Here is a 26,367-nt window from a genome sequence, read left to right on the forward strand (position 1 = left end):
TTCCAGCAACCTAGTGACATATAATCCTTGACCTGCAACCACTCGTTGAATAACTGTTTGAAGTTACAATGGCAGTGAAAAAAGTTACTTATAATTGGTCCTCACACTTGCAACCGTTGCAGCATCCACACATTCACAGATGAATGTGGCAACTGGCATATATTTACGATGGTTGCAGCCTCCTGGGGTCAGGTGATCACCATTTGCAGCCTTCCCAGCCGGCTTCTGACAAGCAGTCAGTGGGGGAAGATGGATTCACTTTACAACTGCAGTGATTTGCTTAACTGTGGCAAAAAAAGTTATAAAATTAGGCATGATCCACTTTACCACTGCCTTTTTTAGCAACAGAAATTCTGGTCCCAATTGTGATTTTACATTGAGACTCTGTAACACATTCTTTATAGTTGCATTCATGTTCTGATGAACTATTCATGTATGTTGTTATTGAAAAGCAATAAGCTTTTTGCATATTCCATTCAGTGAAATTATTTAAGCACCAACTCAATGCATATTGGTTTGGGGTTTTTTTTGGGGGGGGTTGCATCTAGCCTTCAAGTCAGTATTATTCTGACCCCTGGTAATTTCCTGGACAATTCTTTGCCGTTTTCTTGGCAGGATTTCAGAAGTGGTTTGTTATTGCCTCCTTCCTAGATTGAGAGGGGGACTGTCCCAAAATCACTCATCTGACTTCATGCATAAGGCAGGGTCTCCCAGTTTCTAGTCTAATGCCTTAATCACTATATTGCCTCTCTCACTGTTATACTTACAAAACAACAATCTAAATCTTCCATTAGAAAATAAAAGAAAGCATTTGAAGTGATTTTTTTAAATAATCTCTATTACACCATCAGATTAACTGAATGTACTTAGAATTATGCTAGGACAATACCATTAAGGAAATTCTATTACTATAGCTCAAATGGTGGTTAATTGTACACAACTCTTTTCTTCATCAGGGCATTAATCAACAAAAAGTTTATTAGTCCATTTAGATCAGCAGCTCGCTACCTTTTTTATACCCTGCACCCCTAGAATGCTTCTGATATATTCTCGCACCTCTTACAAAGGTTTGAAATAACAGCAATAAATTATGTACATACACTATAATTTTGAAAACCCAAGTTTTCGCACCCCCTGGAATATTGTCTTGCACCCCCAGGCAGTGCGAGCACCCCCGGTTGGGAACCCCTGATTTAGATATTCTTATACAACTGGCCAATTGCTTTGGGAGATGGGTGTTCTTACCTGATTTATCCTAAGCCTGTTGGATCTTTAAAGCTGGCAGTATAAAGAATTGATATTTACTACTTTTTCTCATTTCCAATTGGCAACACAAGAACATTTTGCTAGTGTACCTCCTTATCTGTGCAATTCTTTATTACATGGAATGGTTTATACCTAAGACAGGTATCTATAGAGGTTTCAAGAATTAAAGTTAAGAATTTAAATATTACTAATACTGCACAGTAGAATACTACTGAACACAGGGAATATTGCATCTGACTAAGCATACCTAAAGTTGCATTGGAGAAGATCACTTTTGATTTCTAGTTTACTGTTAAATCAATTGGCTAGTGATTTTGCTTTCCCCAAAGACCATACATTCAATGGGAGGAAGTGATCTATTGGTCTTTGGAAGAGAACAGCAAATTACATTTAGATCTAAGGTTCAGACTAATTTTTAAATTAAATATAAAAGGTTAATAAACCTGCATAAACTGCAATGGAATAAGCTGCTAGGGATAGAAAATCTCACATTTATGTGGCAGAGACTCATAAATCACTGATCTGCTATGTTAGCTTGAGAGCTAGGACAAGTGATTATATAGCTTTACAACTTGTTCATAGCAAAATTAAAATACGGAAATGAATATTTTTATATATATTATTCCCTTTTCTATATAAAAAAGGTACATATTTTGAACAGTTTCTCACCAATTCTCTGTGCTTTTCCTACCCAACCTTATTTTTGTGTAGGAAAACATTAATCTTGATTATCATTATTAAGTTTATCATAAATATCCCTTATACCACGCACCCACCTCAATGTGGCATGTCAATATTAAATGCACATTCAATTAGTGTTCAATATTACAGGCAGCTTACAGGTTATCTAAAAATAAGTTTAACATTTAAGATGTATTGAACATTTAGGAATCAGAGTTCTGCATTAGTTTATTATATGTCCGTAAAATAGGCCATTATTACTATTCCTTTCATTTTAGAATCAGTACAGGCCATCCATTACTTTTATGGAAGTAATATTCAAATTTATAACTTAGCTAGTATGTCATATAAGCACTTTTGTATGAATATGTCCCCAACCAACAAAGAATTTGAGCAAAACTATTTCATAAATATAGGATCCCATCTATTTAAAATCAAAGCAATCTCAAGTCTTTAATAATTTGAAACAATTCAAGTATTTTTTCATACTGTGATCTTTTTTTTCTTTAGAAGCGGTTAGACTCAAATAGAAAATAGATATCCAATCCCTTCAATTCCTTACAAATAATTTCTATAGAAGGCAAGAGAGACACTGATTTTTGGCAAAAACTTACATCTGAGACACAGAAATATCTAAGAATTAATTCACAACACAAGCTACCACTATTGAAGATTTAATTTACCTGCGTGAGTCACAGAACTAAAAAAAAAGCCTTGGTTTTCATAACTTGGCTGGAGTTAGATAAGAAAAAAAGTTTTGTTACTATTATTACTTTACTATTGCATGTTTTCTGTGCTACAGAGCACAAAGTGCTTGAATTGCCTCTTTTCAAGGCTACTGACCAAGCAAACATCTTTTTTCTTTGAAATATAAAAGAAAAGAAGCATTTAGATCACAGAAGCCTTGCTTCAGTCAGTTGGAGTGCAATGCTAATTTTAAGCAGAAGCTGGATCTTAAGAAATAGAAATCACTTCCACATTTAAGGACTGACAAAGTTACAATTATAAAAGCTCAGCTGAGGTTACTGTGTATCTGTTCCATTATCCCTAACATAATGCTAAATTAAATCATTCAAAAGCACTGAGCAGAGTTCATTGAAAAGGGGTTGCAAAACCAAAAAAAGTTGATTTCAGAAGGCATTGCTATCCAAAGGAGCAACTTGGTTGATTGCATTGAAGAAAACTTTACAAAGATTAAAAAAGAACAACCTGTTATCAAAGTACCCCTTTAATGGGTAATGATTCAAACTTTAAATTGCTGCAGACTTCATTCACTCTATTGAAATATAAAATTCCTTAATTCCAAGGCTGTGAAAATCATAGGTAATGTTCTTCAAAGTTCTTGCATGCCATGTTTGTATCTTTGAACACCATATCCTTGATTCTGTGAACCTCTCATGAGGATGTTCTTCTGTGGAAACCCTTCTTATTTCGGTGGGATTTGTGCAGGAGAATCTGGCATGATACAAAAGTGCTTCATTGGCAAATTCAGTTTAACTCTTCTAACCATGACAATATATTACAAAATATGACTATTAACCAAGTAAAATGTAGAGTTAACTCAAGAAGTAAGGTAATACATTAAAAAACTTAATCAAGTTATTATTGGCATAAAAATATGTACTTTTCAAATTATTTAATAAATTAAATACCCTAAATTTTTTGAATATATATCCCTGATAATCTATAAAAGAGGGTTTTCAATAACAAAATAAATGGACTTTCAAAAAGTACCCTCTTCATAAAATGTATTTTAACACATTTTTCTCATTTCCAAGGAATGTAACAATATGTACACCTTTTCTTGTAATTACCCATCACCACTGGATAGACCAAGGAGTATTTATCTCTAGCCAACCAAAGTCATGTTCAAATTATTAATCAAGATAAAGAATGCCAGGTGAATATCAGTTTCTACACTGTAATTAATCCCTCTTGCCGAGTCGATATTCTCAATTACAGTAGAATTCACGGGAGGTAGTGTTTCAGTGAGAAAATTGAGTTGAAATAAGGTGCATACTCAATATCTTCCTTCTGCAGTTTGGATGATTTTGCAAAAGTGTTCAAAATATTATCTTCTTACTTCTTCAATATTGATCAATTAGGGAGTTTTTTAATATGAATCTGTAATGCAGAATTGAAAAATGTCTGATGGTCCCCAATAAACAGCCAAACGCTTAAGCAAACATAGATCATATGCTTTTCAGTGTAGTGTAATCAAGTTATTGTAATATTTAACAAATGTTTGGGAGAACACAACAAAATCACTTTTTTGAATGTGCTTTTATATGCATTTTGAGACAAGAATGCCTGCTAACCAGAGATGGGATGAACTCCTAGATCAAAATTTACAGTATCTTGTTATCAGAAGACATGATGAAAGAGGTTGCTGAGAGATATTGTTTAATACATCTCTATGGCCATTACTACTGAAAGATAAAGGAGAAACAGAAACTGCCTCTTTTCTATTATAAGGTATGAAATAGTTATTTGTTATATTACTACTAACCACAATTTCTCTAAGCCAGTTTTTCCCAAAATGAATTTTAAATGTATAGAACTTATATGACAGCACACCGGATTTGGCAAGTCTGATCTAAGTCATTAGGACCCCGGCAAACTGACAAACTTGACATGCTTGGTTACTATAAAAGGTTTTCTGAACTGTCTATTACAATGGACTAGCTCAAAGATTCCATGAGCAGAATATATTGATAGAAAGCACTCTGGCACTTGATAACAGAAGAAATGAATTTCTTTCCTCTGCTATTCTTAGAAATCAGATCTCAGCAACTGGAGAACCTTCTGAATAACTAGGAAAATTAGAAAAAAGCTAGGAAAATTGGAGCTAGGAAAATTGGAAAAACAACAAATAGGACATTTTTGGATCTAACTCAACTCATACCACTAGAGCAGTGGTGGCGAACCTATGGCACGGGTGCCAGAGGCGGCACTCAGAGCCCTCTCTGTGGGCACGCGCACCGTCGCCCCAGTCCTAGGCCTTCAGCTGGGTTTTATAAGACCTTTTCGCTTTAGGACTCCCATCACCATGTGCAAAAAAAAAAAAAAAGGTTCAATTAATCAATTTCAACTTCTCGCGGGGGAAAAAAAGATCTCGCAAAGTTGGAATTGATTGATTGAACTTTTTAGTCCCACTCAGTCTGCCGTTACCACGGCAGCCACCCCCACCCAATGGGCCACGGCCACCCAATGGGCCACGCCCACCTGGCACTCGACGATGCATAAGTGGGTTTTGGGTTGCAGTTTGGGCACTCGGTCTCTAAAAGGTTTGCCATCACTGCACTAGAGTATCCAGTCTGTTGCAGGAAGTCAAGAATATACAAGTGCTGTAAAATGCAAAAAATCAAACTATGCTGAATTTTGCAGTAATAGCATTAATATTCCTCTTTACTGCACAGCAGCTACATTTTTATAAAGGAGAAATATTCAGAATAGCCCCAAAGATTTAAGATATCATGATATTTAATATAAGAAACTTAAGAATTTAAATGTTTGAAGGCAAATATTCTAATTATTAAGCATCCTGTTTAACTCTTACCTCATTTATAATTGCCCAGACAGATGAATTTTGTATGACGAACAGCCGGACAGCTGTAATTGGATTTAAATTGGGACTGACTATTCCTTCTGCTCTGCCATTTTCAAATTTGCCTTTAAAAGCAAAAATAATTCTAAATAATTATACACTCAGCAAATACAAATCACTTACATGTAATCCTATTCATTTTACACAAATAGATTACGAAACCTGGATTTTATGGACAATATGAAAAAGTCAAAATTTTCATCTGCCATCTTATTTATTCTACCAAATGAAAATAGTATGGTCACTTCATTTAGCTGGAAAATGAACAATTTCAAAAAAGGCCTTCAGAGAACATGAAGAGTGCAAATAGCATTTGACTCAAATTCTTTAATGCTGCTGTATATTTTCACAAAGCCAGATGGCTGCTTTAAGGAGACACTACATATGTTCTCCTATGGACTCCAAGGTACCACTTTGGAATAAATTCTGAAATGCTATACTACCATAAAAAACATTTAAGTGATGCAGACTTCAGAATCCATAATTAGTTGGTTGCATTTTTTTTTCTAGAACTGAGTTCAAATGTGTCACAGCACACCTTCTTCTTTTGTGATAATGCCAACACCATATTGGCTGCTCAAATACCTTAATCTAACATTAGTTCATGAAATTCTGTCACCTGAACTTGATTAGTATGCTACTAGATCAATAGTAATGCAAAATGAGCCACAACTTGAATTACTTAAGTTTTGTATTCAAATGTCTATAAAACAGAACTGTAGTGTTAGTTACCTATTCTGAAATAACCATCTTCTAACCGTTTCTCTTTGGTTTCTTTGCTTAATAACAGCTCTTTATTCTGAAAAATGAGATATAAAATATTATCATCTCATTGATAAAGGATTTAATTAATTGTTTAACAAATAATAACATGCTAATGAATAGCAAATTCACAATTCTTCCCCTCATCCCCACTTCATAATACACTGGAAGCCAACAAGACTGGACTGGCCCCTCCCAAGAGGCCATGGTTGGTCGATACCAGGAAATGAAACAATATTCCTAAAAGATAATGATATGCTACATCCTTTTATTTACATATATACAACTTATTTTAACATAAAATGCATGATGTGATTTTGCCTTGTCTCTCACTTATCTCTGGAATGTTCAGTAATGGCATTTATGTATTGATCACCTTATATTCCTCTTTGAAACCTAACTCAACTCCTATAAAAAGTTGTTGTAATCCAATACTAAATATATTTATTGATAAATAAACCCCAAGACAGCACAGAATTGAAATTTTACAAGTTAAGAATTTTAGATAATTTAAATATTATTTTTAATCATCTGTAAGGCATGCAGTCCAATACACCTTTCCTCTTTGGTTCTACCATTGCTCAGCATTCTGAAGAAAGATGGAAAACCTATCATCTATCAGCTGTTGCTGAATTACAAAACTTCCAGCATGGCCTGTGGTGAAAGAGATACAGGAAGATTTAGTTTAATAACTAAAGTCAGGTTTATTGGTGATGCTCTAATAATATTTAAACAAGTCCTGTTCTGGAGGCGGGGGGGGGGGGGAATGCCTTCAGCTCACGAAGTCCAGGCTTATTTTTAAAGAGTGGGATAAAAAGAAATGCTGGTGATTCCAGACTCAGTTATTGCAGGAAGTGATTATCTGTAAATTCTCAGCCTTGAGCACGCAAGGCAAACAGTCACTGTAATCCCTAGTATTAATAAAAGAGTGTTCCTGCTTACTCTCTTATAATCCCTTCTGCAGCGAATGCAATACAAACATTAATTATGTTCTTTCTAATTATCCAGTGTTGCAGTAAGCATTCAGCTTGGTAGTAGGAGAAAAAGGAAGCTGAAATAAAATAATAAGAACAGTCGTGGTCACGTGATTTTTCCAACTTAGTGACTGCGCTATTTAGCAATCGAGTTCTGGTCCCAATTGTGGTTGCTAAATACTTGTATTTGCTGTTACACTCATAGAAAGGAAGAAAAAATAGACTATTATCATACCTTAAGAGGTAATATGTCCACAGTTGTATTGACCAATATATCCCCTGGATGTTCTGGATTGCCACTATGGAACAGGAATCTATATCATGGAAAACAATAAAGAAAAACAAATTGGGAAAACAATCACAAGTTACCCATATATATCCAATTCTATCTATTGAAGAGTTTACTTTCAGATAATATGCAAAGAATCGTTATCAAGGATCAAGAACAAAACATAATGTTCAAAACTGATGTTGCAAACAATTCATTATGGATAGTTTCAAATAGGTGCGTGACTCAAATGCCCTTAAGTAATATCTAAAAAAGATAACTAGCAGAATTTCAGTTATAACTATACAAGCTCAGAAGACTTTTTGTTCCATTTCTTTGCTGAGAATCTAGTTAAAGGCCATATTGAATTGTAAGTCGTCCAGAATAATTGACAGAAAAGGGCAGCTATATAAATTACACAATTTGCAAATCCTCCTTCATTCATATTAGTGTATTTAATATTTGCTTAAAGCAGCCACTTTATTATATAATTCCAACCAAATTACTGTGCTACTCTAGAAAGGTTTCTACCAGTATTAACACAGTTACTGTTTTTCAAGTGATTGCAATATTGAAGAAACTACTGCTCCTCTTAGTACTACTTGCCAAGCATCTAGCAACCCCCAGGACCTACAGTTATTTGAAAAAGGAAATACATTTCATGTAAATGTTTTTTTTAAATATGTGGACATATCAATATTTTATCTTTAAAAATAATGGTGATGTACTTGAACAAAAATAAATATGAAGAATTGATAAGTATTTATTTATTTACAGTGGAAAAAGTAAGTATGCCCTTAGCTCTAATACATGGTATTGCCCCCTTTGGTGGCAGCATCTTCAAGTACACAGCTTATAACTGTCTATCCATCTCTGATATCAACTGGGAAGATCTTTTTTTCTCACTACTCCATGCTGATTTTTTTAGCTGTGCAATGTTCTTGTAACCAGCAAGAAACTGTTAATTAAAAGAGAAAAATGAAGCTCTTGTTCACTGAATGACAGAGAAGAAGAATAGCGTAGATGATGTGGTTCACCACTGTTCAGTCACAATAATTCTAAACATAATTTTGAAGTTTTTCTGGATTATTATTACTGAGCCAGGCTACATTCACTACTCCATCAAGTGTTTAGTGTGGGCTAAAGAATTATCTTTTTAAAAAACTGCACTATATTTTGGAAACCCATCCTGAAGGTCTGTATAATTTTATGTAAACAATAAAAATAACAGACTAAATTATAGAATTTCTCTGATGGTCTGATCCAATACATTTGAAATTAAAATAAATGCTACGCCATCTTTTCATACTAGCAACTAAAAACAAAATGTCAGTCAAATCATTTCCAAACAACAGAAAATTTATGGTAGTCATGTTTCATATGATATTTTCAGAATTATAGATTCTTGTTCCTCATCATGTAAGCATAATCATAAAGATGTTATGTGAATGCATACATATTAAATCAGTGAGGGATTCTACACAATGGATCTTAAAGAGTTTATTGTCACTTCAGTTCATTACTTTTATACGCTTTGTATATACCATTATGTGTAAAAAGGTATTTCATACATATGTAATAGAATAAATATTTCCAGAGCTATGTATAAATACTACATAACAATGCAAAATTCACTTAAAAGTCGCAGAGCAATTAATGTGTAAATCATTTCATTTTATATCCAGTTTAATATTTTAATATATTTTCTAGCATAAATATGAGGGCAATTCAGAAACAAACATCCGTTTGATTATCAATGACAGACACTTGCAGATACAGAACTTTTATTATACACATTAGAAAACTACAACATTACATTACTTTTTAACATAATTGCCATTCAAATTGAGTCGCTTGTCATAACGTCTTACAAGGTTTGAAATTCCTTAGTAGTAGTCACTCACTGGCAAATCTGGGCTATGGGGGGGTAATCAAAAACATTCCAACGGAACTGCTTCAAAAGTTCTTGGGTGCTTCTAGCGGTCTGCAAGAGAGCATTATCATGAACCAACACCACATTGGAAGTGGTGCCATAGAAAATCCCATCAAATATGAAGATGCCAAAAGAGTACTGCTAGTGAGGTTCATGGAGCGTGGTTCGACCATCAGTTCAGAAGTCTACTGTGAAATGTTACAAAAACTCAGACGAGCCATCCATAACAAGCGTCGGGGCATGCTGACTTCCGGTGTGGTGTTGGTTCACAATAATGTTCACCCACACACTGCTAGATGCACCCAAGAACTTTGAAGCAGTTCCGTTGGAATGTTTTTGATCACCCCCCCCCATAACCCAGATTTGGCATCTAGCGACTACTACTAAGGAATTTCAAACCTTGTAAGACGTTATGACAAGTGCCTCAATTTGAATGGCGATTATGTTGAAAAGTAATGTAATGTTGTAGTGTATAATAAAATCTCTGTATCTGCAAGTGTCTGTCATTGATAACCAAACGGAGGTTTAGTTCCAAATTGCCCTCATACTTCATTGCAAGAATATAAGTTGCATGACAATAAGCCCTAATTGCAAACTTCATTTTTAAATATATACAACTAAATATTGAGCTACCATCATTTCAAACTAAATATCCAGTAATAGATGAAACAAGACTGGTTAAAATTAGCATCCTCACTCCCTGTGTTGAAAATGCAACACAAAGGTATCTTGCTGTGGCAGTGGAGGATGAGAAAGATGAAAACTTTCTAAAATTAAGCAGATATCTTAATATTTTCTATTATTTCTAAGCAGATATCTTTTCAATGCAAATTCTTCCATTCAGGGAAGATGCTCACTGATTTCAGGGATTCCTGCTGCTTCTTACATTCCTGCAGTAAGGTAGTCCTTGATTTACAACTACAATTGAGCCCCACATTTCTGTTGCTAAGTGAGACATATATTAAGTGGATTTTGCCCTCTTTTGCGATCTTTCTTCCATAGTTGTTAAGTGAATCACTGCAGTTGTTAATTTGGTAACACAGTTGTTAAGTGAACCTGGTTTCCCCATTGACTGTACTTGTCAGAAGGTCCCAAAAGATGATCACATGACTCCAGGACACTGCAACCATCATAAATATGAGTCAGTTGCCAAGCATCTAAATTTTGATCATGTGACTATGGGAATGCCACAACGGTCGTGTGAAAAACTGTCATAAGTCACTAAATGGACTATTGTAACTTGAGGTCTACTTGTAATCTATCTAATTTAGCAGATTTTTTAACCCCTTTCTATCAGTTTCTTATTTTTGAATTCTCTCCCCAAATAGTAATCTATTCATTCTAGGTACTTTAGGAAACTACAAATAGTCCTTGACTTACAACTATTCATTTAATGACCATTCAAAGTTAAAACAGCACTCAAAAGTTACTTATAACCAGTGTTCATACTTACAACCACTGCAGCCTTCCCATGGCCATGTGATCACAATTTGAACGGTTGACAACTGGCATGTATTGATGACAGTTACACTGTCCCAGGGTCAAGTGATCACTATTTGTAACCTTCCCAGCCAACTTCCAACAAGCAAAGTCAATGGGGGAAGACAGATTTGCTTAAGACTGCATGATTGACTTACCAACTGCAGTGACTCGCTTAACAACTGTGGCAAAAAAGGCCATAACAGAATAATCAGATGAAGCACAAATCACTTAACTGCCCTGCTTAGCTATGGAAATTTGAGTCTCAGTTGTGGTCAAGGGCTACTTGTAGTGTTTTCACTGTTTAATTTACTACCAGAAGATATTAACACCTTCAGCTCAGGAGATGTTTCATATTAAAATGAAAACAGTTACCTTTCTACATTAACTGGCTTGTCAAATTTAAACAAGATATAATCTCCAGCAACTGGTGTGATAGCCCAAAAAAAGTCTTCACCCATGTAGGCTTTTTCAAGAGCATGCCCTTGGTAGACCTTTAATGTTGTAGAAACCTCTGCTGGCGGATTCACATGAATTTTATGCAATAATGGTTTCAGGAAGTCTTTATCCTACAAAAGAATGACAAGATATAATGCTAAGTGTGAACAACAACAACAGCAACAACAAAGTATAGATGTATAGGACAGTAAATATATTTCCTGTAGTTTTCAAGGTTAGTACATTTCTCTTGATAAAAATCATTTGTGACAATTTTCCATGACACATTTCACTTAGATAAAATTGTAGTGAAAAGTTCCCCTAAGTACTACATATTTTGTTCCATAACGTATAGGAAAATGTGGGGGAGGGCACGGCGAGATGACAGCACCTTCCTACAAACTCTCCTGTTTATAAATTTTATAAATTTTCCATTTTTAAGTTTTGTTTACCTTATGTTTGCTTTTAAACTATTTTTATTTTCAATCTATGGAATGTTACAGTCAGCAATAACAGTTCTGGATGGTTTTATTTATTGCATGAGAAACAACCTCCTATACCTGCAGGTAATCCTAGACTTACAACCATTCATTTAGGAATTCTTCATTTGAAATTCCAGTAGCACTGAAAAAAGTGATTTCAAACCAATTATCACACTTACAATGATCGCATCACCCTGAGGGTCACAGGATCAAAATGCAGGCGCTCGGCAACAGGGATGCATTTACAAAGGCTGCAGCGTCCCAGGGTTAGGTGAGTGCCATTTGCAATCTTTCCAGCTGGCTTCCAAAAAGCAAAGTTAATAGGGGAAGCTGAATTAATTTAATGCCATGGTTCACTTAATAACTGCAGGGATTCATTAACCACCATGGCAAAAAGAATTATAAAATCAGGCGCGACTCACACAGCAACCTCATTGCTTAGGAATGGAAATTCCGGCTCCAGTTGTGGTTGTAAGTCAAGGACTGTCTGTACTATTGTGAAAACAATCAAGAGTTGGCAAGAAAATAAGTAAAAGAAGGAAGTGACACAGAATAAATTCAAGACTGTCAGCTCTTTTAAAGCCACCAAAGCAGCCTAACATTTCTGAATATTTAATAACCCAAATGAAGAAACCATACACAGGAGAAGATAGGAGACACAAGACAGCTGTCACATAACCTCACTGGATGCCGTTGCTTCTGCACCAAAAGGGAGGCAAAGTGAGGCTTGACTATATTAATTTCTACCAAATTGAAAATATGTTGCACTGAGTTGGTCACTTAGGAATATTGCAACATCAACCTTGGTAAAGTTTAAACACTGTTCATTTCTGAAGATAAATGTGTATTTATTCCCCTGAAAAGTTCAGGCTCAATGTAAAGAAATATGGCAATGCTTAGAAAACTACTAATTCAAGTTAATGATAACTTACCCACAAGTAGATCTCAGAGTCGCCTTGAACCATAAGGTGGCTGGCATATAAATGTAATAATAATAATAATTGTAGGAGATTTTAATGCAAGACTTGGCACAATGATTAGGCCCTTTAGAGCCGTGGTGGTACAGTGGTTAGAATGCAGTACTGCAGGCTATTACTGCTGACTGCCAGCAGTTCGATCTTGACCAGCTCAAAGTTGACTCAGCTTTCCATCCTTCCGAGGTCAGTAAAATGAGAACTCAAGATTGTTGGGGGCAATGTGCTTACTCTGTAAACCACTTAGGGAGGACTGTTAAGCACTATGAAGCGGTATATAAGTAAGTGCTATTGCTATTGCTATTCAAACCTCATAAATATCCTTCAGAGATATTTTGCCTCCACTGCTGGAGAGCCACCAATCCAATGTCCAAAATCTAACTTCACAGGTTTTTGTATTGCAAAATGCTTTAACAGCCTGAGTTTACATATCCTAAATGGTGTTGCCCCTAGGGACAGAACAATCGAGCACCATAGATGATACGCCCCTTGCTTGAGGACTTGTGAACTTCCTAAGAGACCATACAACAGTTAGTGCTTCTGACTGTGATCATCTACCAATGACACTGTCTCTTCATTTAGATAAGAGAACTGACTGATATTCCCTGTCTATTGGATCCATTGCATGTGGTGCAATGCTCAGGATGTATAAGATGATCAATGAGAATGAGTATGGAATTAAAAGAGCTTCTCAACTCTTCTCATCTAAAAATGGTACATCTTGAAATAATATCATCTCCCCATCATGACCCCATACCTAAGCACTATGTGTCTCTCATTCAGATTTGGCAACAGATTCTAGTTAACATGCACTCTAACAGAATTATCAATTGATCAGTATAAATTAAATCACTGGCTTGACCAGGACTTCCAGAAAGAGAAAGGAAAGGAAAGGAAAATCTTGTGGTGACTTTTAGGGATTTCTAGATGTAGTCATATGATCATGATCTGGATGCCTGGCAACCTATTAGCACTTATAGCCATGCTTCCCAACTGATTTGTGACAAACAGTTAATGGATAATGAGGAAGTCATAGTCATTTGATGTCTCACTTAATGAGAAAATTATACTCAGATTTTGTGGCAATTGTATTTAAATACAGCATATAGTTAAGAAACATATATTTAAGGAATATGTATTTCTTAATTAAGATTGATTAATAAACATGTTTCCAAAAATTGGTGTATGTATATGTTGCCTTCTATCAATACTCACTGTGAGTTTTTGAATCTTTCCTTCTAGGGAAGAGTGTAGACCCACATGCTGAAAAAGTGAAGGTCTGAACCGTATTCTGAGATTTGATTTCTGGCGATCACAATGTTTCTTTAACAAAATGGTGGAAAATCTTATTTAGCATAAGACACATCATCATCATACATGGCTTAAAAACTGGCTATCTGGACCATTTATTGCATTCTTACCTCGTTTATATATAGCAGACATGATTTCATTCAGAATAAAATAATGTATTCCCACCACTACAAAAATTCAGTCATCGGAACTTTAGTAAGTGATTATATAGGAAGTGGTGAATAGTTTATCATTCATCTCTCACAGCTGCTAGGATTTCTAAATTCTGAGAAAAATATATTTTCCAATTGCAACTTTTACTTCTGCAATCTGCTATGTCACTCTGCTATTTGAAATGCATTTAATTAAAATAAAAAATAAAAATGTCATGCCCAATACAGTAATATATAATATATTAGGCATCATATATATATATTATATATAATATATAATATATTAGGCATCATTCTTATTATGATTTGGTCTGAAAACTAAAATTCGACAAAAATTAATATTTCTGATTTTAGTAAAAACTCCTTTGCCTATTGTTGTCTTCTTTCAATAATTTTCTCATATCGATATATATACCAGTATATCTCATATTGATATATCTCATACACATATATATCTGATATATCTGATATATATAAGGTATACAGCCAACATTTCCACACATGAACTTTGCAACCATTCAAAAACCACTCCTGGTTTGCAAGGTTATCTATTTTGGGTTAAAAAGCAACCCAAAAAAAGGACAATGGCAAATCACTTCTGTTCCAATATCTTAGGGGCTGCTACAAAGAAGAGGGAGTCAGGCTATTCTCCAAAGCACCTGAAGGCAGGACAAGAAGCAATGGACGGAAACTAATCAAAGAGAGAAGCAACCTAGAACTAAGGAGAAACTTCCTGACAGTTAGAACAATTAACCAGTGGAACAACCTGCCTCCAGAAGCGGTGAATGCACCAACACTGGAAGTTTTTAAGAATAAACTGGACAGCCATTTGTCCAAAATGGTATAGGGTTTCCTGCCTGAGCAGGAGGTTGGACTAGATGACCTCCAAGGTCCCTTCCAACTTTATCATTATTATTATTATTATAACTAGCATGAATTTAATGGAAGTCCCTAGCAGTTGGGTTTAATGTAAGGGAAATTGTATTCCTTATCTGTGCATGCCCCACATTGCAGAAGCAACTCTTTTGCTCTTTGCAATGGAAAAGATCTGAGGGATTTATAAGTAACCTTTTTCCCTTTGAAGGGCATTCTTGCTTTACCTCTCCCTCTAGCTTCTGAGTCTGAATTGCTCCCTGGATCATTTAAAAGGAATTCTGGCTTGATTTTGCAGAAATGGAATTGAGAAGACTTCTGCTCCATGCCCCTTCCACCTTGCTACCGCTGCTAACAGGACAGCATTTTCCTACAAAAGTGCAGGCAAGGGAAGGAACAAGGGAAGCAGAGCATCCCCAAAGACTGGCAAAGAGAGTTAGACAGTGAAGAATTGTCTGTCCTTTCCTGCTCCTCACTTCAATAGCAGCAGCAGTAGCAGCTAACCACAGTTCCACACAAGGTCAATTTGATCTATCAGCCTTGTTAAAGACACAACAAGAGGAGCACTATGAGGAAGTGGTTTTCCAAACAACATTTTCTCCTGTCCTTGAAAGACAGATGGAAGAAGAGTACCTTGCCTAGAGTGTAGAGAAAAGTCTACGCCATTTTCAAGAGAATGGTTATTATTGCAATTATGAAAATTATGCCAGTCTCTGAATAAGAACAGAAATTCTTTGCTGACTAGTTTTTCTGTTACATCAGGGGTGGCGAACGATGGCCCTTTTATGGCTTGTGGAATTCTGGGAGTTGAAGTCCACAAGTCATAAAATGGCCATCGTTCCCCACCCGAGTTATATAAAACCTGGCCTAGGCAAAATATATTAATTAGGCATCCTCAACACGGTAAATACTTCAACTGGTGCAGCTTTCAATCTATAAGCCAGGAAGCATGGTGGTAGTAAGGAGTCTACATTTGGGGAAAGGGGATACCTGTACACAAATGCATGTTTATCCCTAAGTAGATTCAGGTAGATTCCCTCCCCTCCCCTCCCCCAGCCATGTGTGTTCAAACATCAGACAGGATATTCTCTGCTGACTATTTGCAGAAGGCATGCCTTCTACTGGGGCACAGCTGGAGAAGTTGAAATATTTTAGGATATAATGCAGTCTTTATAGTACTTGGCCTCTGTAGTATGTGTATAGTAGGGCCGTGCAAAGCTTTCTAAAGGGGTGTTTTGCAAAATACAGTATGCTAGCATAAGTAAAGCATCCCTCTTTACTCTAGGTCTTCTGCAAAGTTTGGTGTGATTGCTTTAAAATGTTCATGGTTGTGACTACAGATACTTGCACACAGAGCTGTCTTGTTTTTCTGGCAGTCTCAGAGAATTGCCGTCTGTATATGCACATGCATGCAGCCAAAGACAGTTTTTGAAATTACCTTGCCAAACCTTCTAGAAAATGTACTTCCTTAGCATTTCAAGAAAGGTACCTCAGTTATATTAATCATGCTTTTCAAAATCCCCATCTGAAAGCTTTGCACAGCTTTAAATGATTTCTTTCTGGTAATGTCTGGACCATTAATCATATCTTCTTAAACATATCATAATACACTAAATGTTGTTTAGCTACAAGAAACTATAATTCAGAAAAGAGCTATAAAACTATGACTAAGTTTCTTAATATATTTTCTTACAATCATGTCACATAGCTAGACTTTTCAGAAATATTAAACTCTCAAACCAACTTACTGCATCTTTCTCTGGATTGCACACTTTCACCCACAGAATGTGATCCAAAAGCCAGTCAATTGGTTTCTCTTTATAAAACATAAGTATGAACTCTACAATGAGTGTAATATCTGGAGACTGGAACATTTTACCTGTAAATAATAACATGTATCAACAATAATTGAGCACTTTGAGCTATAAATGCAATGTTTCATTAAATAGTATGAACCCAAAACTCTGATGTTTAGAATCTGAACCAGCAAATTACTGCAAAATGTTCTTTTTATATAATGTAGCACTATCAGATAAACTAAATTTGCATTAGAATAATTTAAGGTAATAGGTTCATTTTGGTAAAAAGATAGTCTGAAGACACAAGGGCATGGAAGTACTGCCTAGATGAACTCACTTTCAGACATAAAATTAAAACTAATATATGTTAAGTTATATTTCTCTCTACCTTCTCATTTATGCTGTAAACTTTCCCTTTAGAGATAAAAATTCTCAAAAACTGGTATCCATCATCTATATTTCCTGTTTTATTCTATACTTTTCTTGCAGAACTAAAAATTGTTATATGTCATGTCTTGCAGTCTGTGTATGTGCAGGGTTTATTGGGTGAAGATGGTCCTCCTCAATTCATAAGAACTGTTGCATTCATTTCAGCAGATGTCAAAGCATAGGCACCTATAGCAATCACTTTTTTTTCTTAAATGCCAAATGCAGCATCATACCACTTTGACAAAAGTTCTGCCAACACTCATTCTGCCAACACATTGATGCAACACTACTTTTGTCATTATTCCTTTTCCCCCCTCTACTGAATGGGAGATTAGGAATTTGTTTCCATTGGTCAATTTAAAAAGGGTTATGTATGCCAAATGGTAGAAATTATAATGCTCATACTAGTGAAGAATTAGAAAAGTCATACTCTTTTTTTAAAGAAACCCAGTATCTTCAAATACTTGTATCAGTTTAATATTAACATACGATGAAAGTAGAATTTCTCTTCAAATAAGGAATTTGTTTCCATTGGTCAATTTAAAAAGGGTTATAGTATGCCAAATGGTAGAAATTATAATGCTCATACTAGTGAAGAATTAGAAAAGTCATACTCTTTTTTAAAGAAACCCAGTATCTTCAAATACTTGTATCAGTTTAATATTAACATACGATGAAAGTAGAATTTCTCTTCAAATAAGATTTCAGGAGCAAATATTGAATTGCTGGCCTTGATAAAGGCAGAAATAAGACATAAAGAAAGCTTTTAAAATATTGCTTTTCATTTGTCTTAATCTATAGATGAACTTGCTTAGATGACTGAAGTCCATTTCAGTCTTATACTTCAATTTTAAACATTTTATTTAAGAACTGCAGATATAATTATAACATTATTCCATTTTCTACCACCTGGGTCTTGTTACAAGTTATATATTACCTAATCTAGTAAGGAATGATATGGGAAATTTTACAACTAATACTTTCATATTAGGAAAGTAACTTTAAAGCTGTTTTTGTGTCGGGGAGGGGGTTGTTAAACTAGTTACCCAGATTTCACAGTGCTTTTCTCTCCTTCTCCTTTTTAAAAATTATGTAAGGGCCTTTTTTTCTTACCAATGAATCCCAGCTGAGAGAATTCTAGAATCATCCAGTCTTCTGATGACAACTGAAGTGCAAAATTTTTTATTGTGCTGAAATAATTCTGCTTGACAACGATGTCATCCTCAAGCTAAGGGAGTCAAGCACAAGCAAGCAAGCAAAATAGAAGAAATGAAATGAGGAATGAAGTTGTATGGGGGTGGCACTAAACTAACCAGATTTCAGATTCAAACATACATGTAAATCCAGCCATCATTAGGTCTTTTCCTACAGATGATTTGAAATGTTCTCTGCCCATCCCTGAATCAGCAGAAACCTATTGTGATAAGAAATTTGCTATCCCTACTGCTAATCCTTAGTCTGTCTCTGTGGCTTCTGCTTCAAACCAGTATAATCATCTGAATTTCTCCCAAGGAAAAAGCAGACAAGGATTGCCCTTGGAGAGTATAATAATAAGGGGAAAATACTACTTTAACACTAGAACAGTTATGGCTGTCTCACTCATAGGCTGTGTGTATAATGAAGGCAATATCATGTGATCCATCAGAGGAAAGAGCATAAAGGTAGTTCTCGATTTACAACAGTTTATTTAGTGACCATTTGAAGTTATAATGCTGCTGAAAAAGGGATTTATGACTGTTTTTCACACTTACAGCATTGCATCATTCCTGTAGACATATAATTAAATTCAGATGCTCGGCAACTGGTTCATACTTATGACAGTTGCAGTGTCCTGGGATCATGTGATCCCCTTTTGTGACCTTCTCACCAGCAAAATTCATGGGGAAACCAGATTCACTTAACAACTGGGTTACTAAATTAACAACTGCAGTGATTCATTTAACAGTTGTGACAAGAAAAGTCGTAAGATGGAGCAAAATCCAGTTAACAAATGTTTCACTTAGTAACAGAAATATTGGGCTCAAGTGTGGTCATAAGTCGAGGACTACCTGGATTTGTGCCAAAGTTGGGTACAAGAAAGGAGGGTCCTGTTCTTCCATATGTACTTTCTCTATTATTTATTATCTTGATTTATTGCTGGCTGTCCCAAATCCATGATTCTGGGCAGTTAACAGCATTAAAAACACCATATAACACAACAATAATACATACATAACTGGCAACTGGACGGGGAGGAACAGGCTTCGACTCAACCCGTCCAAGACCGAGTAGCTGTGGTTTCCGGCATCACGTCATAGCCAGTTGGTTCCATCTCTGGCTATCGGGGGTGAGTCATTAGCTCCCGCGGAGAGGGCCCGCAACCTGGGCGTCCTCCTGGATGCTCGGCTGTCTTTAGACGATCATGTGACGGCCGTGGCCAGGGGGGCTTTTCATCAGGCTCGCCTGATACGCCAGTTGCGCCCCTTTCTGGATTGGGACACCCTACGCACGGTCACTCAAGCCCTCGTTGTTTCCCGCCTGGACTATTGCAATGCTCTCTACATGGGGCTCCCCTTGAGGTGCACCTGGAGGCTCCAGCTAGTTCAGAATGCGGCTGCGCGGGGGATTTTGGGGGCCTCTAGGTGCTCCCATATAACACCTCTCCTGCGCGAGCTGCACTGGCTGCCAGTGGCCTTCCGGGTGCGCTTCAAGGTGTTAGTAACAACTTTTAAAGCGCTCCATGGCAATGGACCTAGGTATTTGCAAGACCGCCTCCTACCAAATATCTCCCTTCGACAAGTCCGCTCCCACAGAGAGGGCCTCCTTAGGGTACCGTCGGCCAGCCAATGCCGGCTGGTGACCCCCAGGGGGAGAGCCTTCTCTGTGGCAGCTCCTGCCCTCTGGAATGACCTGCCCCCCGACCTACGTACAATTGCGGACCTGCGCCTCTTCCGCCGAGCCCTGAAAACTCATCTGTTCCATGCGGCCGGCCTGGCGTAGTTTTGATTGGGTTTTGTTAGTGGTTTTATATTTTAGAGCAGGCTTTTATGTAATATTTACTGTGATTTTTATTCTTGCCTGTTCACCGCCCTGAGTCCCGTAAGGGAGATAGGGCGGTATATAAATTTAAATAATAAATAAAATAAATAAACAACTAAAAGAGCCAACAAACAAATCAACGCAACCATATTGCAGGCTTTGCCACACATTTGGTTTCTCAGGCTCATTGCTACAAAAGCCTTAGCCTTACATTTAAAAAGAAGTAGTAGCCTTGATTTTTTTATTTTATTGTATTAATTTAGGCTGCAATGCTATATAGACTTCGAAAGAAGAAAATGAATTCTGCTATGTTAAATGAGACTTAATTTTAAGGAGGCACGCTTTTAATCTATGCATTAAATCAGAATGAAAAAAAGCAGGGTGTGCCAAGTATCTGTCTTGGCATCTTGTCTGAAATAATACATCTGTGGTTATTACTCAGTCTTGGGTTGGCATCTTATAAGAAGGGTTGGCCTACCTCTCTCTTCATGGTAAACAAATACCTTCCTTCTTTCCCTGGTCCCATTCTGAAACATTCTCAAAATCTGTTTTACAAAGTTGGGGAATACTCTTGAGCAAAATTTGGGAAGAATGGAATGTGGGCTAGTGGAAAAAGAGAGAAGCACAAAGTGTCCTGCACGAAGAGTCTTCTGGTCACACAAGACGGGATTTGTCACTGGTAGCCAGTGATCAAAAAGATCATAATGTAATTTTAACTTCGAACTATTATGATATAATTACTTCAAATTAGTATACTTCCAAATTAAAGAGTGCAAGAAACCCTTGTAGATCTTTAGAGTAGGCATCTCTAGACATTTTGAAAACTTTTTTATTGCTTTCACATTAAATATGCACAGAATTATGGTATAATTTATTCCTTACCCTCCCTCCCCAATTATAAAAACAAAATACACAATAAAAAAGAATTAAAAAAATATTCTTAGTCTTTGGGAATACTGAAATTGTGGGTGTGGATATGGGTGGATGTGTGCGGGTTTAAGAGATTGTTGAGAACATAACAATTAATCATCCACATTTAATATATTTCTTAAAAAATGACATTTATGCTGGTAGAAGTAATCTATCAAGAAAAAAGCTAATGAATATTTATCTAATAAATGATAAATTTATTTTTATTATTAAATTTAAATTTTGTTTCTGAATTATTTTTTGTGTCAATGCAGTTTCCCACACTTTAGAATCTGTTATCAGTCTAAGGATATTATGCTTTCATTTTTCAATATTTCAGAATGATCATTATTAACAACTAAAACTGATTTTTTAAAAATAGCACTTGTTAAAATGTCGAAAAAAGTAATACACTACGTGGTTCACTTTAAAAGATTGTTGTGATGTTTACAATTTCATCAAAAACCTTTAACCAAAAACTTTGGCTAACTGAGCATAGTAACAAAATAATAAATATATGATTAACTCCAACACAATTCAGAAAAAATGAGGTTGATGTCATGTAATTTTAATGCAGATGATGCTATTTAGGAATTTTTTTCTATACCATTGCTTGATAAGTTGATGAAATTGTTCTAAAAGAATATTGATATAGGGCATTCCACTGAGATTCATCTAATTCAATGACCAATTATTGTTTCAACAATACAGTATTTAAGGTTTTTAAAGGGGGGTGGTGTCTCTAGCCAAAGGCTTGGGTAGGCATCTACCACAGATTTTTAACAAGTGGAACTGCAAATTAATCAACTCCAGCCCTTATAGCAAACTTACCAAAGAAACTATGACCAAGATAGACTTCTAAGTCTTAAACCCCAAAACATGTCTTCCACACAGCAAAATATTTTCCAGTGATACTCATATAAATATATACATCAAACTCTCAGACAATTTTGATAACACAATAACATTTGTAATCTATCTCAAAAGCAAAACAAAAAATCTTGTGCATGTCATCCTCCTATTTTCTAAAAGCCAAAACAACAGGCTGCTAATGATAAAGGCAACACCCTAAATTATCCCAGGTAACAATTCTAAATTCACAAAAGTTATATAAGTAGTGCCAAACACACACAAGCAATTCCTCTCCAAAAATGCATATATTGTTGGATGCAATCCCAATCAACAAAATTTTCTTTCATGTTGCAGAATAAGGGCTGGATGACTTCATATCCTACTTTCCATCTTCACTCTGTTGTCCTTATATACATAAAAGGTTTAAAGATGGAATAACCAAAGGCCACTTCCTTTGGGACTGCCCATGATCATTAACTACAGTGTTTCCAGTGGCTCTTGAAGGTTTGTGCCTTTTAATATTTAGGCACCTATATAGAAAATCTAAATTGTTGCCTGTCAAAAGGAGACAGGACGTCTCTCTTCTTTTGCCTATTTTTGTCCCTTTCTACCAATTAACTGCTTTTTTAAATATTTGCTGATGTTTAATAAAGGTTATTCTTGTTAGCAGAATTGAATGATATGTGTTCATTTCAATAGAGAGGTTGACTGGGAGTCTGATGGGTGAAAACTAAGTTGGAAATTACCCACAGAAATTTCCACATACAAATGTTCAGCAACATGAACAAACTTTTCCACCCAACCATAAACATCATGTAGAATCCTACTCAGAACCCAATCATAATTTTAAGAGAAACTGAGGGAGGGAGGGAGGGAGGGAGGAAGGGAGGAAGGGAGAGACAGAGAAGCTGTGAAGATCATTGATTACTGCCATCTCATTCAGGAAAAGTTCTTGTACAGCTACTCCTGTGTCACTCTCACTCAAGTGTGCACTGATGCCACATGTACCAAATTTTGAATAAAAATGAGCACATTGGTCAGATTTTATATTTTATTACTGTTGTACTTGCAAATGGTTGCTAACCAAGGTAGTCACTAAACAAAGGGTGTTTACATGCCAGGGCCAGCTTTACACAGTTATGCAACACTGGATTCAAAGGCAAATCAGAGCATGCAAAAAGAAGTGCTCATTGCACTTTAACTAAACGAACCTGTATCTTTTTCCAGGGAAAAATTAGTTTTGCTTAATTATTAATTAATTAGTTGCCTTGAGGCTAAAAATCTAAATATGTGTAATTCTCTTTAACTATGGCCTTATTGCACACTCATGGCTGGTAGACTGAATCAAATTTACAAAATGCAATTTTGACAATAACAGATGCTAATGAAGTTAAAAATATTGCATGTGTTTAAGAATCCTACAAGCCTTTTAAAATTTCAAATAATCATGAAAATACAGTTTTAATTTTAAATTGAAATTTTAAATTCCACTGCAAAGAAAACATTTTAATCTTACACTATTTTTCATTATTTTATTGAAATATTTACTGTAATAGCTAATCCATATATATATGTTCACTGTTATACATTTTAAAAATATTTTGAATATTCATTTTTACATTCAGAATATAAAAACAATTTACCTGAATGTAGTATACACCCTTTTTCTGTGCGTACATCATAAGAAAACAGTAATCCAGATTTTGCTTTGTCCTCCATCTAAAATTAAATATTTAATGTTATTGATTTTGCATGCGAGCAGGCAGACAAAACATAAGCTTGAAAACTTTATGCTTGAAACATAAACATGGTTTTTAGTTATTATTTTTGTAATGAATGAACACAAGTAATCTCTCTGTCTCCCACACCCCCATTGATTCCCAAATCTCACCATCCACCACTTCACTGGAACATCTGAAGAGGTCCATTACAGGAAGTCTATCAGTGGACAAAAGCTCTTTTTGAATGTCCTTTCTTTATGCAATTTCCTACATTTTTTTGCTTGGGAAAATCTGCTCTGCTGCACTGGGGGACTTTCCACACAATTGCATCTGTGAAAAGTTGTTCCCTACCCTCCTTCCTCTAGCATAGGAATCTTTGTTGGTCTTTAGTTTCCTTTGTCAGTGAAATGGCAATTTTGGATGATGCCCTTCAAAAGTTGTGCAGATCCTGTTCAAGGTTTTCCTGTGTGATATTTACTTTGGTTTGATATATATCTAATAGCATAAAAAGCACTCCCATGTCCTAATTGGTAGCACCTTGGTTCTGCCCCAAGTCCTAGCAGACATTACCGAAGAAACATGTACTTCTAGTGCTAGGATTGCAGACACAATAGCCACTATAGAAGGTTTTTCTAGCCATTATTTAATCCAAACTATACTTCAGTTTATCTGCTTAGTCACCAAATACTACAGTAGCAACTCAACAAAGTTCCAAATCCAATGATATAAACACAGTGCCAATTTAAGCATTTGCGGATCAAAAGAAGGCTACAACAGCAAAACTGACATTATCACGAGAAAGCTAAAAGATAAGATTTAGATTAGAAAAAACCCTTTTGAATTATTTTTGCTCAAGACTCATGTCTGAGGTCATGTTTAAAAATGAATATTCCTGAAGAATAGTGTAATAGTAAGAATAGTAAGAATAATGTAAACTGTCTTTCCTCAACTGTTGTATATGGGCAGTTTCACGTTCTGTCACCAACATGGCCAATGGCCGAGGACTGTGAAAAGTATAGTTCCTCTACATATCTAAAGGGCACCAAATTAGGAAAGACTGCTGGATACAAAACATGCAATAGAGTTTGCAGCCTAATTCTGGACCTAGTTTATCCTGTATTCTCAAATGCAATATGTAAGTTAACAGTATCCTAGACCAGGGTTTTTCAACCAGTGGTACGGGTACCACCTGTGGTGCATTGGCACCTGGCAGGTGGTATGCAACCATCCTAAAAAAGTGGTAGCAGGGGAGGGGAATGAGCTGAACCGGTGGCAGCACCACACAAGCCTGAGCAAGAGATGGCTGGAGCTGCAGGGCTGTCAGGGCTCAGCGGAAGCGCCAGGATCAGCTGGAGCTCAGCGCTGATCCTGGTGCTTCTGCTGAGCCCTGAAGAAGCACCAATCAGCTGGAAAGCAGCACTGATCCTGGCGCTTCTGCTGAGCCCAGAAGAAGTGCCGATCAGCTGGAATGTTGCAGCATCTCCAGGGTCTTGTGATTTACATTCAGATGTTTGGTAACTGATTCATATTTATGATGGTCACAGTGTCCCAGGGTCATGTGAAGTGACCAAAACTTGCTGCAACCACCCAGCAGATGGGGGGAATAAAAACCAAACACCCCCCACTCCACCCCCGCTGCCAATCCTCAACAGAAATGCTCACAACAATGAAAACCTCAGACAGGAGGAAGAGCGCCGCCGGGCGGGCAGGCGTCTCGCTCGGCTGTGGCTTGGGGGGCACTTTTTTCAATGCCATTGTAACTTCGAACAGTCACTAAGCGAACGGTTGTAAGTCGAGGACTACCTGTACTTTATCACTTTTTTCCTTTTTTGGGGGGGTCATCAAATTTTTGACACCTTGATAGGCGACTGGTGGTACTCGGATGTGCCATATCCTAAAAGTGGTACAATGGGTGAAAAAGTTGAAAAGCCCTGTCCTAGACTATCTCTGTTAAGATCTACTGTGATGACCAAAGCAGTTTCTCACCTGCAAGAAAAAAAGTCCTTACCTGACTCTTTCTTTTGAATCTCCAAATGTCTCTTTTAGATTTTTCATGTCAGGATAGTAAAACGCAGGAGGAGCTATTACTTCCACTAAGCCAGAACGAATTTCTGAAGAAAACCTGGGGTCAGAAAAGTTTTGTTATTTTCTATTCATGGAAGCTGTACTTCAGACATCTGTGATGAACACTGGACTTGGATTCAACTTTTTATTCAGCTGTGAAACAAAATGTAGGGCACCAAGCAAGTTAATAAATTGGAGGCCAACTGCTGATTTCAACTTACATGTAAAACTATAGTTTTATCACCTGGATCCACACTAAACTGTGTTTCATGAAGAGGCTTCCATGTTCACCAAGCCTTTGATAGTTTCTGAGGTTGAAAATTTTACATCTACAAAATCAGTGCAGCATATTGTCTCAAATCACTTGCAATTATC

The 26,367-nt window shown here is 36.3% G+C and overlaps 1 protein-coding gene across 2 annotated transcripts in view; it reads right to left on the bottom strand.

The window, feature by feature from the left end:
- Positions 1–1,895: 1,895 nt before the first annotated feature.
- Positions 1,896–26,367, bottom strand: part of MGAT4A (alpha-1,3-mannosyl-glycoprotein 4-beta-N-acetylglucosaminyltransferase A) — an 85,945-nt gene continuing 61,473 nt past the window's right edge. Inside the window, exons 7-16 of one of the 2 annotated variants that reach the window (XM_015831133.2) lie at positions 25,937–26,050; positions 23,851–23,926; positions 18,542–18,656; positions 16,949–17,079; positions 14,080–14,187; positions 11,346–11,539; positions 7,526–7,604; positions 6,287–6,353; positions 5,507–5,619; positions 1,896–3,402 (exon numbers count right to left, since the gene is read on the bottom strand). In XM_015831133.2, coding sequence (XP_015686619.1) covers positions 3,343–3,402; positions 5,507–5,619; positions 6,287–6,353; positions 7,526–7,604; positions 11,346–11,539; positions 14,080–14,187; positions 16,949–17,079; positions 18,542–18,656; positions 23,851–23,926; positions 25,937–26,050 — 1,057 coding nt within the window. In that variant the 3' untranslated portion in view covers positions 1,896–3,342. Of the gene's footprint in view, positions 3,403–5,506; positions 5,620–6,286; positions 6,354–6,585; positions 6,971–7,525; positions 7,605–11,345; positions 11,540–14,079; positions 14,188–16,948; positions 17,080–18,541; positions 18,657–23,850; positions 23,927–25,936; positions 26,051–26,367 lie in introns of those variants that run through there. The other variant, XM_015831191.1, reaches the window with a different exon arrangement.

Source organism: Protobothrops mucrosquamatus, unplaced genomic scaffold (assembly GCF_001527695.2).
Source record: "Protobothrops mucrosquamatus isolate PMUCROS unplaced genomic scaffold, P.Mucros_1.0 scaffold_19, whole genome shotgun sequence".
Lineage (NCBI taxonomy): Eukaryota > Metazoa > Chordata > Lepidosauria > Squamata > Viperidae > Protobothrops > Protobothrops mucrosquamatus.